The following is a 13,279-nucleotide window of genomic DNA, read 5'->3' as shown; positions in this document are numbered from 1 at the left end:
ATGGTAAATACATAACCAGTTTGGGAACGACTTTTATGTGGATCTGAGAGGTACCCAGCATCAGCAAAACCAACCAAAACATTATTTGGGGTTTTGGTGTAGTGAGTGGCGTTTTCGCCTTCAACATTTCCTTTAGGGATTTCAGTTTCATCTGCGGTCCTATTGTCTCTCTGTAGAGAAAGGACAGTCTCAAGTAAATGGTTCATTTTAGGTATCGAAAAATGTTCTTGATACCATTCCAGTGACGTTGCATTAGCGCTGAGCTAAATCTAGCTAACAAATTCACTGAGAATGCAATGTTTGGTCGAGTGCAACGGGCTAAGTACAATAATGTGCCTATTGCACTTAGATAGGGAATTTCAGCTCCCAACACCTATTTGTCATCTTCCTTTGGACGAAATGGATCTTTCTTTGCATCCAAACTTTGACCGATCATGGGAGTGCTAGCAGGATGCTCTTTGTCCATGTTAAATCACTTGAGCATCTTTTGGACATATGCAGATTGGTGGATTAGTATTCCACAAACTCGATGTTCCAACTCAAAGCCTAGACAAAATCGAGTTTTCCTAAGATCATTCATCTCAAATTCATATTTCAAGTAGCTTGCAGTTTCTGTTATTTCATCAAGAGTACCTATTATGTTCATATCATCGACATATAGAGCTACAATTGCAAATCCGAAACTTGTTTTCTTTATGAAAATGCAGTGGCATAATTCATCGTTCTTATATCCCTTCTTAATCAAGTAGTCACTTAGACGGGTATATCACATCCGCCCTGATTATTTCAATTCGTAAAGTGAGTGTTTCAACCTAATTACAAATGTACTTTGTGGTTTAGAGTCACTTGACTTGGATAATGTAAAGCCATCAGACACTTTCATATATCTCTGAATCTAGATCCCCATAGAGATATGCAGTAACGACATCCATGAGCTGCATTTCCAGTCCTTCGCAAACTACCAAGCTAACTAAGTAGCAGAATGCTATAACGTCCATTATAGAAGAGTATGTCTCCTTGTAGTCAATTCTAGGGCTTTGTGAGAAACCTTGCGCCACAAGGCGAGCCTTATACCTCAGGACTTCAGTCTTCTCATTACGCTTTTAGACAAAAACTCATTTATGTTCTACACGCTTTACACTTGGTGGGATTAGCACTATCGGACCAAATACCTGTCTCTTTGCCAGAGAATCGAGTTCTGCATGGATTGGTTCTTTCCATTTAGGCCGATCTCTTCTTTGTTGACATTCTGCAACAGAGCGTGCTTCAATATCATCGTGCTCTATGATTTCTTAAGCAACAGTGTATGCAAATACATCATCAATGTGAATGGAAGATCTTTCCATCAACTCATACACACTCTCATAATCCATTGAGATTTGTTTGTTCTCTGGAATCATTTCAAACATCGAAGCGTCCTCCAGTATTGATTCATGGACATAACTATAATCTGAGACAATCTCATGAGAAAGACTATCTACATTGATAATTAATGGATCGGTATGTGCCTTACTCGCCCTCTTCTTCCTTGGGTAAGTGTCAGTCGAACCAAGTGGTCTCCCCCTCTTCCTTTGGGGAGCCACTACCTCAGCCACACCTCTACTAAGTGTGGTTGCAGTGCTTCTATCTGCTACACCGTGCCCCTTGCTGGGGACTTCTTATCTTGAAGGCACATTTGCAGCTGGTATATGTGATCTCGTCACTTTTGAGATATCAGTAAAAGCATCAGACATCAAATCTGCTACATTCTGAAGATCGATTATTCTTTTCACTTCACTTTCATACTGTGAAGTGCGGGGATCAAAATGAGATAGAGTGGGGACAAATCACGACAATTCCTGTGGTTCCCTTGGAAAATCTTTTTTCCTTTCTCCCCCTAACGACGGGAAGACTATCTCGTCAAAATGACAATATGCAAATCTAGCGGTAAATAGATCGCCTGTCAAGGGTTCCAAATAGGGAATAAGCGTTAGAGATTCATATCCAACATAAATACCTAATCGTCTTTGAGGACCCATTTTTGTGGGCTGTGGGGGTGCAATAGGCACATATACTGCACAACTGAATATGCGTAAGTGTGAAATGTCAGACTCATATCTAATTACCAACTGGTACACAAAAAATGGTTGGCTAGCTGTGGGTCTGAAACTAATAAGTAAAGTTGTGTGAAATATTGCATAACCCCATGCATATATAGGCAGGTTGGTGTGCATAACCAGTGCCCTAGCCACCATCTGTAGCCTTTTGATGGTGGCTTCTGTGAGACCATTTTGTGTATACACATGAGGTACAGGATGCTCTATATCGATCCCAATAAACATGCAATAATCTTCAAATGCTTTTGATGTATACTCTCCAGCATTATCAAGCCTTATAAACTTATAATCTATGCTAAGAGTTTTGCAAATACAACATTTCTTATAAATAGTAATGCGACATGTGACCAGCGTGTTGAAGCATCCACCAGAATCAACTTGAATGGTCCGCATTCTGGATGGATAGGTCCACATATATCTCCTTGTATCCTCTGTAAGCATGGAATGTTTTGTTTTGCATCTTTAGCATATGAAGGTCTCGATCCTGTTTTTACTAAAGAGCAGGCTTTGCAAAACGAGTGATGTGCCTTTGAAATGAGGCATAATGGGAGGGAGGTAGTTCTTCTGGTACTTCAGAAGGCAATGTTGAGCATTACTAGGACTGACACCTTGCAGTGTGGCGGATTTTTGTCCCATTTTATTTTTCACTCAAAAGAAGGGATGTCGGTATGAGTTCTTTAAAATACGGATCATCATGTCACAGCCAAGGTGCCCTAGATGGTCATGCCAAAGCCTGTATGAGTCAGTGTCTCACATTTCATTGTTGGTGACAACATAGGATTCAATGATCTGAATAGTAGTCCGGTACAGTCCACTAGATTGACTCATTAGTTTCTCTAAAATGTGTTTCCTTCCACATTCATTAGATGTAATATAAAGGTATTCGGTTCCATTCTCATTGTGGGTTTCTACATGATAATCGTTGACACGAGTATCTTTAAAACTTAACAATGTTAGATTAGCCCTTGGTGCATACAGAGCGTTTGTGACTTTAAACATTGAGCCGTTAGGTAGCAAAAATTTGGCAGTTCCTCTCCCTTTTATTACTTGTGATGATCCAATCATCCTAGTCACAGAGGAATTATGGGCTATTATTTCAATAAATAATTGTTTATTCCTTAATATGGTGTGGGTAGTCCTACTATCAACTAAGCACTCAAGTTCTCCTCGAGTCATTCTTGGTTCCGAGAAAACAAAATGATTCTAGCACACACTCGTGTTGATGTAGGAGTGCGTAACAATGTTTTTTTCTCAAACTCACTGGGTCGCTTCCTCTTTTTTTTCATTTTTTTTTCAACAGTGGGTCACAAGGCATTTTTTTTCTTCTTCTTCTTCTTTGCTTTTTCTTTTTCTTAGCTGCAGGGCTTGATTTTTTCTTCTTTTTTTTCTTTTCTGGGCCGCAGGGCCTGTTTCTTTTTTTTTCTTTTTCTTTTCCCTTTTTTGTTATTGTTGGGCCGGGTCTTTTCTTTAGGTTGGGTCACCTCTTTTCTCTCTTTTTTTCCCTCTCTATTCTTCTGCCTACTGGTTTGCAGATGAGTGGGTTGCTCAGGTCGAGTCGAGGGCTCCCTGGGTTTGTTTGACGGCGTAGATGTGGATCCAGAGACATGGGTGATAGGATATGGCAGTGGAGCTGTCGTGATCTAGATTAGGTTTGACGATGCGCCACAAATGATCTTTGGTAATGACAGGGCGTCGAGCTACTGCCCGATTTTGGCTTGGGGCAGGTCCACTGATGGTGGAAGGCCAGGCCTGGGGAGGCTGCGTGGTGGCGGCAGGTTGCTAATTCAAGCGTTGGCGTTTGGCGGCGAGAAGGGCTGTCTTGGATGATTTGGGTGCCCAAACGGCTAGGTGCTCTTAGCAATCCAGTCTGGATGAGGAGCTGTGGGGCTTGGCGGTTGGAAGAAAAAAAAATTCTAGGGTTTTGGTTTTTCTTTCGAGATTAGGGCTAGAGACTCGTGCTGATAACGTGTAAAGGTAAAAATGGAAATTGGTTTACTCATTTCATAGTCCCTTTATATAGGGAGAGAATCACAATAGAAACATCAATTACAATAATGAAGTAAATGTTGATTGAGCTATAATAGTAATTATTTGATTCCCTCTTTGTCATTTACTTTAACGAAGACACATAATGTGTTTTTCCTCTAACATGAGGTTTTTTTTTTGAATTTTTTTTTTATGTTCATTAAAGGTCACAATGGGATAAAAGAAATTACAAAAATTAGATGAGGTCCACGTACCAAATGTGGAGGTAGTGAATAGAAGCACTCTTTGATAATTTCAGACAACAAACACGAAAAAAATTAAAGCAAACAATATCACACCGACAATTATTAATTTTACATTATCAAAATTAAATTTGAACACCGGCCAATCTTACACAACCAAAAGCCAAAAATCCAACAAAATATCTTTAGGGTCCCAAATCCAGACCCTTGGAGAGATCAGGCCCAGCCAATGGGCTTTGAATCGGGCCCGAAAACAGCCCAACAATTTGACTCCCTTTTTTACTTGGACACCCATCGGGAAGGAACCCAGTCACAACCACCCATCTCCATTGTCGTGACTGTGTCACCGACACAGTCTGCAACTCAGGCGTCGTCTCGATGCAGCGCAACCACCACAACCACCGACTCAGGATTCAACTGTTGCCCTGGAACACTGCTAGTAATCCCAACAAAGGCATACCATAATATAAGGAGTAAGGTTCTAAAAAACACTAGGCGCTAGTCGGGCGGTGGGCTGGGGAGGAGCGTCCAGGCGGCTAGGCTGGTGCCTAGGCGGTTTTGTATTTATTAATTTTTATTTAATTTTTTAAAAATATATAAACTTTCTTAACAACAAAGTTGAGCATTAAGCCATTAACTAATTGTCTGATTTAACTCATTATAATTTAACAGTTCACATTATATGATTATAGCACGTATTAGCACCAAATCAACAACTGCCTACAACAGAAACATCCAGTCTCCATATTATCAATTTCCAAAACAATAGCATTATCAATTTCCACTTTTCCAGTAACAAGAAGAAGATTATGATTATCAATTTCAGATTTCCACCAACAAGAACAAGATTACAAGAAGTGAAGAAGATTATCAATTTCAGAATTTCCACTTTCTAGCAACAACTTAACTCAACAACAAGATTATCAATTCCAGCAACAAGAACAATAACATTATCAATTTCCATTTTCCAGCAACAAGCCATCAACTCAACAAGAACAAAGATGATCAATTTCCAGATTATGATTATCAATTCAAGCAAAGATTATTACTTACCATAGAGAAGCTGAGGGGAGGAGCTGTGGAGTGAAGGGGCGAAGAAGCTGCCGGTTGAGATGGTGAAGGAAGAGTCAACTGACTCAACTCCAGTACGGAGGGGCGAAGAAGCTTCCGATCTGCCTAAGAGTTCAGCCGCGCACACAGAGGAAAGACCCAGAGCTACGAAGAAGCTTCCAATCTGATCTGCTTCAGAGTTCCGATTTGCTTCAGAGTTCCAGAGTTCAGCTGCGCAGAGACTAGAGAGAAAGACCCAGAGCAACGAATTAGCCTCGCACGCAGAGAGAGAGACCCAGAGCGACGAAGAAGCTTCCAATCCGATCTGCTTCAGAGTTCCCATCTGGTTCCAGACTTCCAGAGTTCAGCCGTGCAGAGAGAAATAGAGAGTGACAGCAACGACGGAAACGAAGGTCGAGCGAGAGAGAGAGGCTGAGTAGCGGCGTTTTGGCCTTTAGGTCTTAATCGCGAATAAAAAATAAAATAAACGCCTAGCGAGCCGCCCAGGCAGCCTGGACGCCCGCCTAAATCACAAAGGCCCAAAAGCTCCGATTTTCCATTCCTTGAGGCGAAGAGGCTCCCCCTAGGCGGGCTGGGTGGCCGCGTTTTAGAACACTGATAAGGAGGATGGAGAAAGAGACCCGCATCACTAAACGTTGTCGCTGGCTTGCTAAGAAGCCAAGCGCCGACGAGTTCTCCTACCTATAAGCCAACCATATTCCACGACACCGCAAACTTGCTTGGACGTGGATCCCACATACCTCTTGGGGCAATAATACCCAACTGCTCGACATCCACATCTCAGTAAGAATAAATAACACCAAAATCATGTGGAAGCAAGAAGAAATTGTTGAGGAAATGTAACAGCTTGCTTTCGCGACAAAACGACGAACACCTCGAAAGACAAGCAAGTCGCGAGGCTTCCTCCTATGCTCCATCAACAAAGGCACGCAAAATCGCGTGCGATGATGGAGAGTAAAGGAGCGGCGGCCATGGCCGTGCTCATAGGGCTCGACGCACTGTATAGCGTTACTAGTTTTATTTTTAGAGAGAATTCCACAAATGGTCACTCAACTATGACTCATTCGACACTTTGGTCACTCAATTTTCAAATATACCACTTTGGTCACTCAACTATTATTCTATCAATCACTTTGGTCACTCAATTATTATTCTCCCTGCACGAAATGCTTAAGTTCTCATACTTTTGCTATCAAATGAAAACCATAACTACGAAAAATGAATCATAAAATCTGAGACATACAAATGCAGCACCGTCCTCTTCCACAATCCTTTGTACTCGAGCGGACCGTTCAGTGTGTTAAGGCATAAACTCAACCAGAGTGGCTCTTCATTTCAAAATATATACATCACACTGCATATAAACACAGATAAGAATTTGATATTCTATACACAAAACAATAATCAAAATCCACAAACAAAACTAAAACTAAACTCTAATCTCATGAGCAACATTTCACATTTCATATCCGAAAATTCAAAATTTAACAGAGAGAATCGAGGAACTGGACCTTCATTATACTCTAACCTCTCAGGCTTAGACTCTTACAGCTTTTCGGCCTCATCCATCTTATCAGATCCTTCTTTCTTCACCTGAATCGGAACAGGTTCAGGTTGTTGTTCAGCGAGGCTATTCGGAATCTCACTCATCGTTTCGGCCTCATCCACCTCCTCAGATCCCTCCTTCTTGACCTGGATCAAAACAGGTTCATCCACCTCATCAGATCCAACTCTCTGTACCTGGATCGAAACAGTTTCCCCTTCTTGTTGCGCCAAATCCCCCAGGCTATCAGGAACCACACTCATCCTTTTGACCTCGCTTAGCTGCATCGATCCTTCAGGTGTGTCAGCCTGATTGGGCTCTTCAGAGAACTCCAGCTTGATTTTGATCAGAATGGGCTCCTCCTGGGTGTCAGGAACTTCATCAATCGATGACGAGCTAAGAATCTTCAAGACGGGAAGCTTTTCGGGCTCATCGGATGCCTCATCCGGCCACTCTTGCTTGATGACGGTCGAAATGCGAGCCCCGATGTCGTTTTGGGAGTGGAGTGTTGGGTTAATGGAAATGCGCGTAAATTTTGATGAAAATCTAGTATTTTGGTCATTTTACATTGAAAATGGGAGTCAGGCCTGCATCATTTGACTTTTGGGCCTGAGCTTGTGTCCTTATTTGTATAAATCTTTTTGAAGGTAGGTTTTCTGTGTTTACATTTTTGGTCATGTGTTACTATGTAATTTTCTAAAAAAATTAACGAAGTGACTAAAGTATTCAAAGTTGAGTGACCAAAGTGATATATTTAAAAGATGAGTAACCAAAATGTCAAATATGTAAAAATTGAGTGATCATTTGTGATATTCTTTTTTTTTTTAACCTAATAGTAAATAATATTTTGTGAACAAGATTATATATTATGTTTATTCATATTATCAGTATTAATTAAGCAAACAGTGCTTATGGTTAAATTTTCAAAAACCTTGCAATTGCCCTTGATTTATTAAGGCTCTAACAATAATTAATTTCATATATAAAGGATAAAATCATAATTTAAAAAATAAAGCAATGAACATGGGAGTTGTTCTTCCTTGAACGTGGAAGAATTTCTCTCAAACTGTTTTGAAGTTTTTTTTTTTTTTGAGGTATTAAAAGATAAGAACAAAAATTATCAATAAAAAACAAACTCTAAGTATATTCCCTCTGTGTACCGCCAAGATCTAGGGTTTGTTCGCACTAGAATCAAAGGATATGGCTCCGGCTCCGATGAGGAGGAGGAAGAGGACCAAGCAGAGGAGAAAGGCCAAGGCTGGTAAGGAGGAGGAGTGAGTCTTCACGCTTATGAAAATTTTAATTTTGAATTGTAGTTGTCTTGCAGTGGATATTAATTTGGAGAGGTACTGTTATCACTAACTTTTATCACTATTTTAGACAAAAAGAAGTTGATGCCTCGGAGCGTGAGATTGCGGATCTGAATCTAGGCGACAAGAGCAAGACTCATGGTATGCTTGTTTAATATTTAAATAAACTTTCTTTTAGACTATGTTGATAAGTATTACTACATCTGAAAGATAAATTATATATATATATATATTTTATGATATTGAAAGTGTAATTTTATACTTTTTGAACTCAATTATTATATAATAATTATTGTTAAGTGAACTAGAAATATATACTACCGTGGATTGGGGAGGGGGGGGGGGAATCCCCAATATATTCTAACGGGAATTGGGGCGAGAATGAGGCTAAAATTAATATGACTTTCGGGACAAGGATGATATTTTGATCCCCAGTTCCTGCCCTCCACATTGCCATGCATCCTTATCGCTCAGACAAGTTCCATGGTTATATTGGTTATCCTACAACGAAATTCTCCCAATTACAGGTGACTAGAGAATCTTCAATCAATTTTCGTTAAATAAATAAATTAAATTTACTACACATATATAAAATAGCATTGAATTAAATGCAGACGTAAATGAAAAACAGTACTTGTTCTATCATATCTAATTAAAAGTTAAAACCACCATAGTCAAACTCCTTTTCACCGCCCAAAAAAAAACAAAGAGTTGTTTTCAAATCAGCTGTCTTATGTATTAAGCAATTATTTCGAGTGCAAGCTCAAAAGAGTAGTTAAGATATGCAGATGATAAAGAAAAGGTCGTATTGTTGATAATAACAAAATTTGTCGTATTGTTGATAATAACGAAATTTGGTTAAGTCAAAAGTCACTTTATTTGAAAAGGATTTGATTTGGAATAAGTGTAGTCTAGAGACCCACAGCAATTAGGATCCAACTGTCCAACACGATGGATAGGTGGAGTAAGAAATGTTTGATGTATGTGTGGAAAAAGTGATTACCATGTGTGCGCGCGTATAGCTTTACTGCGAATTGAATTGATCGAACTATATCATTTTTGCAATCTAGGGACAGTCCATTTCTCATTAAAGGCATACTGCCATTTTTTGTCTTTTTTTATTTACCACGTCATTATGAATTTGGAAATTTGTACATTTAAGTATGTCGTCACTATCACTAAAAATTAGAGACCGATACACCATAATCGGACTTCTATCAATTGTTTAATATGTGAACAGATCAATTGTGTCGGTCGAATCAGGTATCAATTTACGTGCGTCTTTTTACTAATTATTAGCTAATTCTTACCGGCAGATTTTGACTTGTGAAGTTAGATAATTAAGTTCTTTCTCGTCGCTTTAATTGGTATAGAACATGGCCAGCTCTCATGCTGGGCAGGAAGTGCGACTGCACAGAGCACCAAATTGAGAGGACCGCACCCCCCCCCCCCCCCCCCCCCCCCGGTTTCCTGACTTCATCCCATCCGTCTCTTTTATCTTTTTTTCGTTCTCTGATTGCGGCAAAAAAAAAAAAAAAAAATCTTAAATTGGAGGAGACCCAGTTCTCTCTCAGACTCCCACTTCAAGTCTGCATTAATTATTCAATTAGAGACTTACTGAATCTCACATTCTCTTCAGGAATCCTAGAACCTAGTCACGATTCACTGATTTGTGGGACCACAAACAAATGAATAAATGTTTTTTTGTAGTATTTGTTTAATTATTATTTAAGAGTTTAAATTGTATGGTTCCTATATAATGGTTTCAGTGGATTTGTTTTTCAAATTGCAAAGCTGTAGCAATTTTCTGGGAATTGAGGGGTTCTCTCATTCATAGATTTGCTTGAATTGTGTGTCTGGTCCTTGAATAGCATTCTATGTGTGGTACGAACGTCCTTCACTCGGCCTCTGGGAAGCTGCAGTCAGTAAGAGGAGGCATGCATCTGTGTGTTCTCGATTTTCCTTTTTTTTTTCTTTTTTTTTTTTGACTTTGTCAAGGGGAACCCAAATGCTTCTTAGGCCCAAGATAAACCCCTTCGGCGCATGTGAAATGCTCCAACTGTGCATTGCAGCACAGTGTCTGGCCACTTTGACAGCTTCGGGGTTCGAACCTAAGTTGGGGAGCACACCCGGCTATAATTAATGGCAAGCATCTTGTGGTGGCATACTTTCTCTCAGATCAGTAGTGTGAAAGGGTGAATATTCATTGGAAGTCTTTATCCGAACCAAAACAAAAACAAAAAAAACAAAATTAGAAAGCCTTATTTTTCGTCCACTCGATCATGATAATATTTCCATGGCAAAATGAATTTTGTGAGAAACAAGTTAAATTTATGTCAGGAAGAAAGGAAACCAAGCGGGCGCATGGTTTGGCTAGACGTCCTCTCACAATAGTAACTTCTTTGTACTGCAAGTGCAAAGGAGGTTTTCATTTGTTTTTCATAAATACTGCAAGGGGGTTTGGTCCTCCTTGAATTCATGATTTACTTGTTCAATTTCCCTGTAATTGAAGTTGCAGGGTACGTAGTCCCTTTTGGAACTGCTATTACCTGAATTCAGTTTAGGACTTCAGGCCTTTAGTTTATGAATAAAGCTATTTCGAATATAAAAATAAAATAAAATAAAAAAGATAAAATTTATGAGATTATCACACAGAAAAATATAGAGAAGTAATTCAAAGTACCCCATGAAATGGGATTTTTCCTTTCAAAAAAAAAAAGCAAGAGATTTTATTATAACTATAGCCTCACGGGTTTTGAAGTCTGCTATTGGAAAATAACATTGTCATTTTGTAGTTATTAGTGTTTAACTGATTAACTCTCTCATAACTAAGGGTTAAATATCCATTACTTAATAAGAGGAATTATTAGGTGGTCTTGGAGTACCATGTGGCACTGTCATGTAGTGGTCTAACCCAATAATATCAGTCGAATATGGTGGGGACCATGCAGGGGTGAAAAAAAAAAATTAATTTAAGAGACCAATCAGAAATCACTACGAGTCACATGACCCAATAACATCACCCCAGACCACTACGTGTACTATGATCCGAGACCATGTAATAAATCAATATTATTCATAATTATGCCAGTAGACAGTGGTCGACGAAGTGGTGTTAGTTCAGTGGTTAGAGCACCCACTACTTATGTACGAAGCCATGACTTCGAGTCACCATGAGGGTAGGAGTGAAATCCTTTTATCCTCTTTAAAAAAAAAAAATGCCGGTAGACGGTGTCTGAGAAGATAGATTATTATTCATAATTATGCTGGTAGCCAATCGATTGACAAACGGAAAAAACACAGTAATATATAGCTAGTCTCCCACAACATCGTCTTCAACTCCAAAGTAAACAAATACTTAGATGCAACAATAACATCATACTAAATTAATTAATTCATCCAAATAATGAAACAAGACTTGATTAATTAAGCAGCTTCTTTAGTGGAGATATGAGCAGCTCCATTACTAGTAGAGATGGCAGCTTCTTTGGTAGAGGCGAGAGCTTCCTGGCTCTGCCTGAACAACTTGTGCTGGATATGCTCGGAGAAAGTCCGCGGTGGGAAGATCGCCTGTTCCTCCTCGGAGACAGTCTCCGGCAGCGGCTTGAGGATGATCTTCTCCTTGGGTGGCTCACAGAAAACCGCCCACGAGATCCTCACCTTCTCCTTGTTGACGAGCCCCCTGTGAAGAATGCTCTTGTACTTGCCGTTGCTCAGAATCTCCAAGGTGTCGCCGATGTGCATGACGATGGAGTTGGGCACGCATTTCGCTGTCACCCATTTGCCGCCGTAGAAGAGCTGCAGGCCGGGAACCATGTTGTGGAGGATGAAGGTGAGTGCACTTATGTCGGTGTGGGCTTCCACGCCGAGGGCAAGTTCCGGCTGAGGGCATTTTGGGTAGTAATTGATTTTCATTTGCAGGACGAGTTCTTCGAGTCCACCGACCTCCTTCTCCAGCCTCCCTTCTTCTAATCCCAAGCCAAGTGAGAGTACGGTCAGTATCTTGGTTGCTAGCCCCCTCAGTTCCTTGGCGTACTCGCTTGTTGCCACACTACACAACAGAAAGTATGTGAGCCTAAAGTATAAATAACAGAAAGTATAAATAAGAGTGCGAGATCTATGTGAATATGATGCCAATTAACAGAAAGTATAAATAAGAGTGCAAGATCTATGTGAGCCTAAAGCTGTGGATTCATAACACAAAAGAAAATAAAGTCGTTTTTGATGTGTTGTGAGTGAAAACATAATTGTCATTTCTGTAACACTGAAGTGACTTTAATTGTATCAGTCTCCTAATATTTTCGGTAGTAGTGGATCAAAGTGTCATAGTTTAGTAACGCTTACAAAATCAAAGTATTTGCATAACTAATGAGTAAAAAGAATGGTCGTTTGTAACACTTACATATAATCGGAAGGTGTTTGAGGCCAAATGGACAAGTCGCGCTTGTCCTCAGGATATACACAGTGGAAAAAATAGTCCTCCCACTCAAGTTGCCCGGAAGCATTGTTTGCAAGCTTGCTTCCGTAGCCTTGAATTTTGCCCGAGGCCTGGTCATTGGCATACTTCTCCTTGTGCTCAATGGGAAGATCAAAGAAGGCTTGTCCGGCCTTCTTGACCCGTTCCATGAGCTCGTCGGAGATGCCATGGTTGACAAGGTGCATGACACCCCAGTCGATGGCTGCTTTTTTCAACTCCTCCCTACATGTCTCCCTCACCTTGATGTCCTCGGAGTCTATTTCCTTCAAATCAATGGTAGGTACTTGAGGCCCTTCGGTGCTCTTCTCATCCTCGAAGATGTCACCGATGTTAATGAGCTCTTCTTTCGGTCTCACGTACTCCTTTGGGATCGTCGAGATCCCGCTGCTGGACAAACTCTCAACTCTTGAACCAATGGATGCAGCAGTCACCATTTTTGCTTATAGCTAGCTCTCTCTGGCTTTCTCTCTGCACTTCTTTAATTGCTTATAGCTATTTTCGCACCTAGGGCTTGTTGTTATGCTTTGATGAACATTGATGGAAGCTTTAGATCT

The 13,279-nt window shown here is 40.2% G+C and overlaps 1 protein-coding gene across 1 annotated transcript; it reads right to left on the bottom strand.

Moving 5' to 3' along the window:
• Positions 1–11,499: 11,499 nt before the first annotated feature.
• On the bottom strand, positions 11,500–13,279 carry LOC112179310 (leucoanthocyanidin dioxygenase). Its single transcript, XM_024317695.2, has 2 exons — positions 12,651–13,279; positions 11,500–12,299 (listed from the first exon to the last, which is right to left on the bottom strand). Exons 1-2 carry the CDS (start codon positions 13,157–13,159, stop codon positions 11,675–11,677), a joined length of 1,134 nt encoding a protein of 377 aa, XP_024173463.1. The 5' UTR covers positions 13,160–13,279; the 3' UTR covers positions 11,500–11,674.

The sequence above is a fragment of the Rosa chinensis genome, chromosome 7 (genome assembly GCF_002994745.2).
Source record: "Rosa chinensis cultivar Old Blush chromosome 7, RchiOBHm-V2, whole genome shotgun sequence".
NCBI lineage: Eukaryota > Viridiplantae > Streptophyta > Magnoliopsida > Rosales > Rosaceae > Rosa > Rosa chinensis.
The sequence above is the reverse complement of the archived record's forward strand: the minus strand, read 5'-3'. Positions and strand labels throughout refer to the sequence as shown.

Excerpts from the sequence above, each read along its gene's own strand:
- LOC112179310 (XM_024317695.2), bottom strand. The coding sequence starts at position 13,159 with ATGGTGACTGCTGCATCCATTGGTTCAAGAGTTGAGAGTTTGTCCAGC. Across the intron at positions 12,300-12,650 it reads CAAACACCTTCCGATTATAT|TGTGGCAACAAGCGAGTACG; the intron begins GTAAGTGTTACA and ends TCTGTTGTGTAG.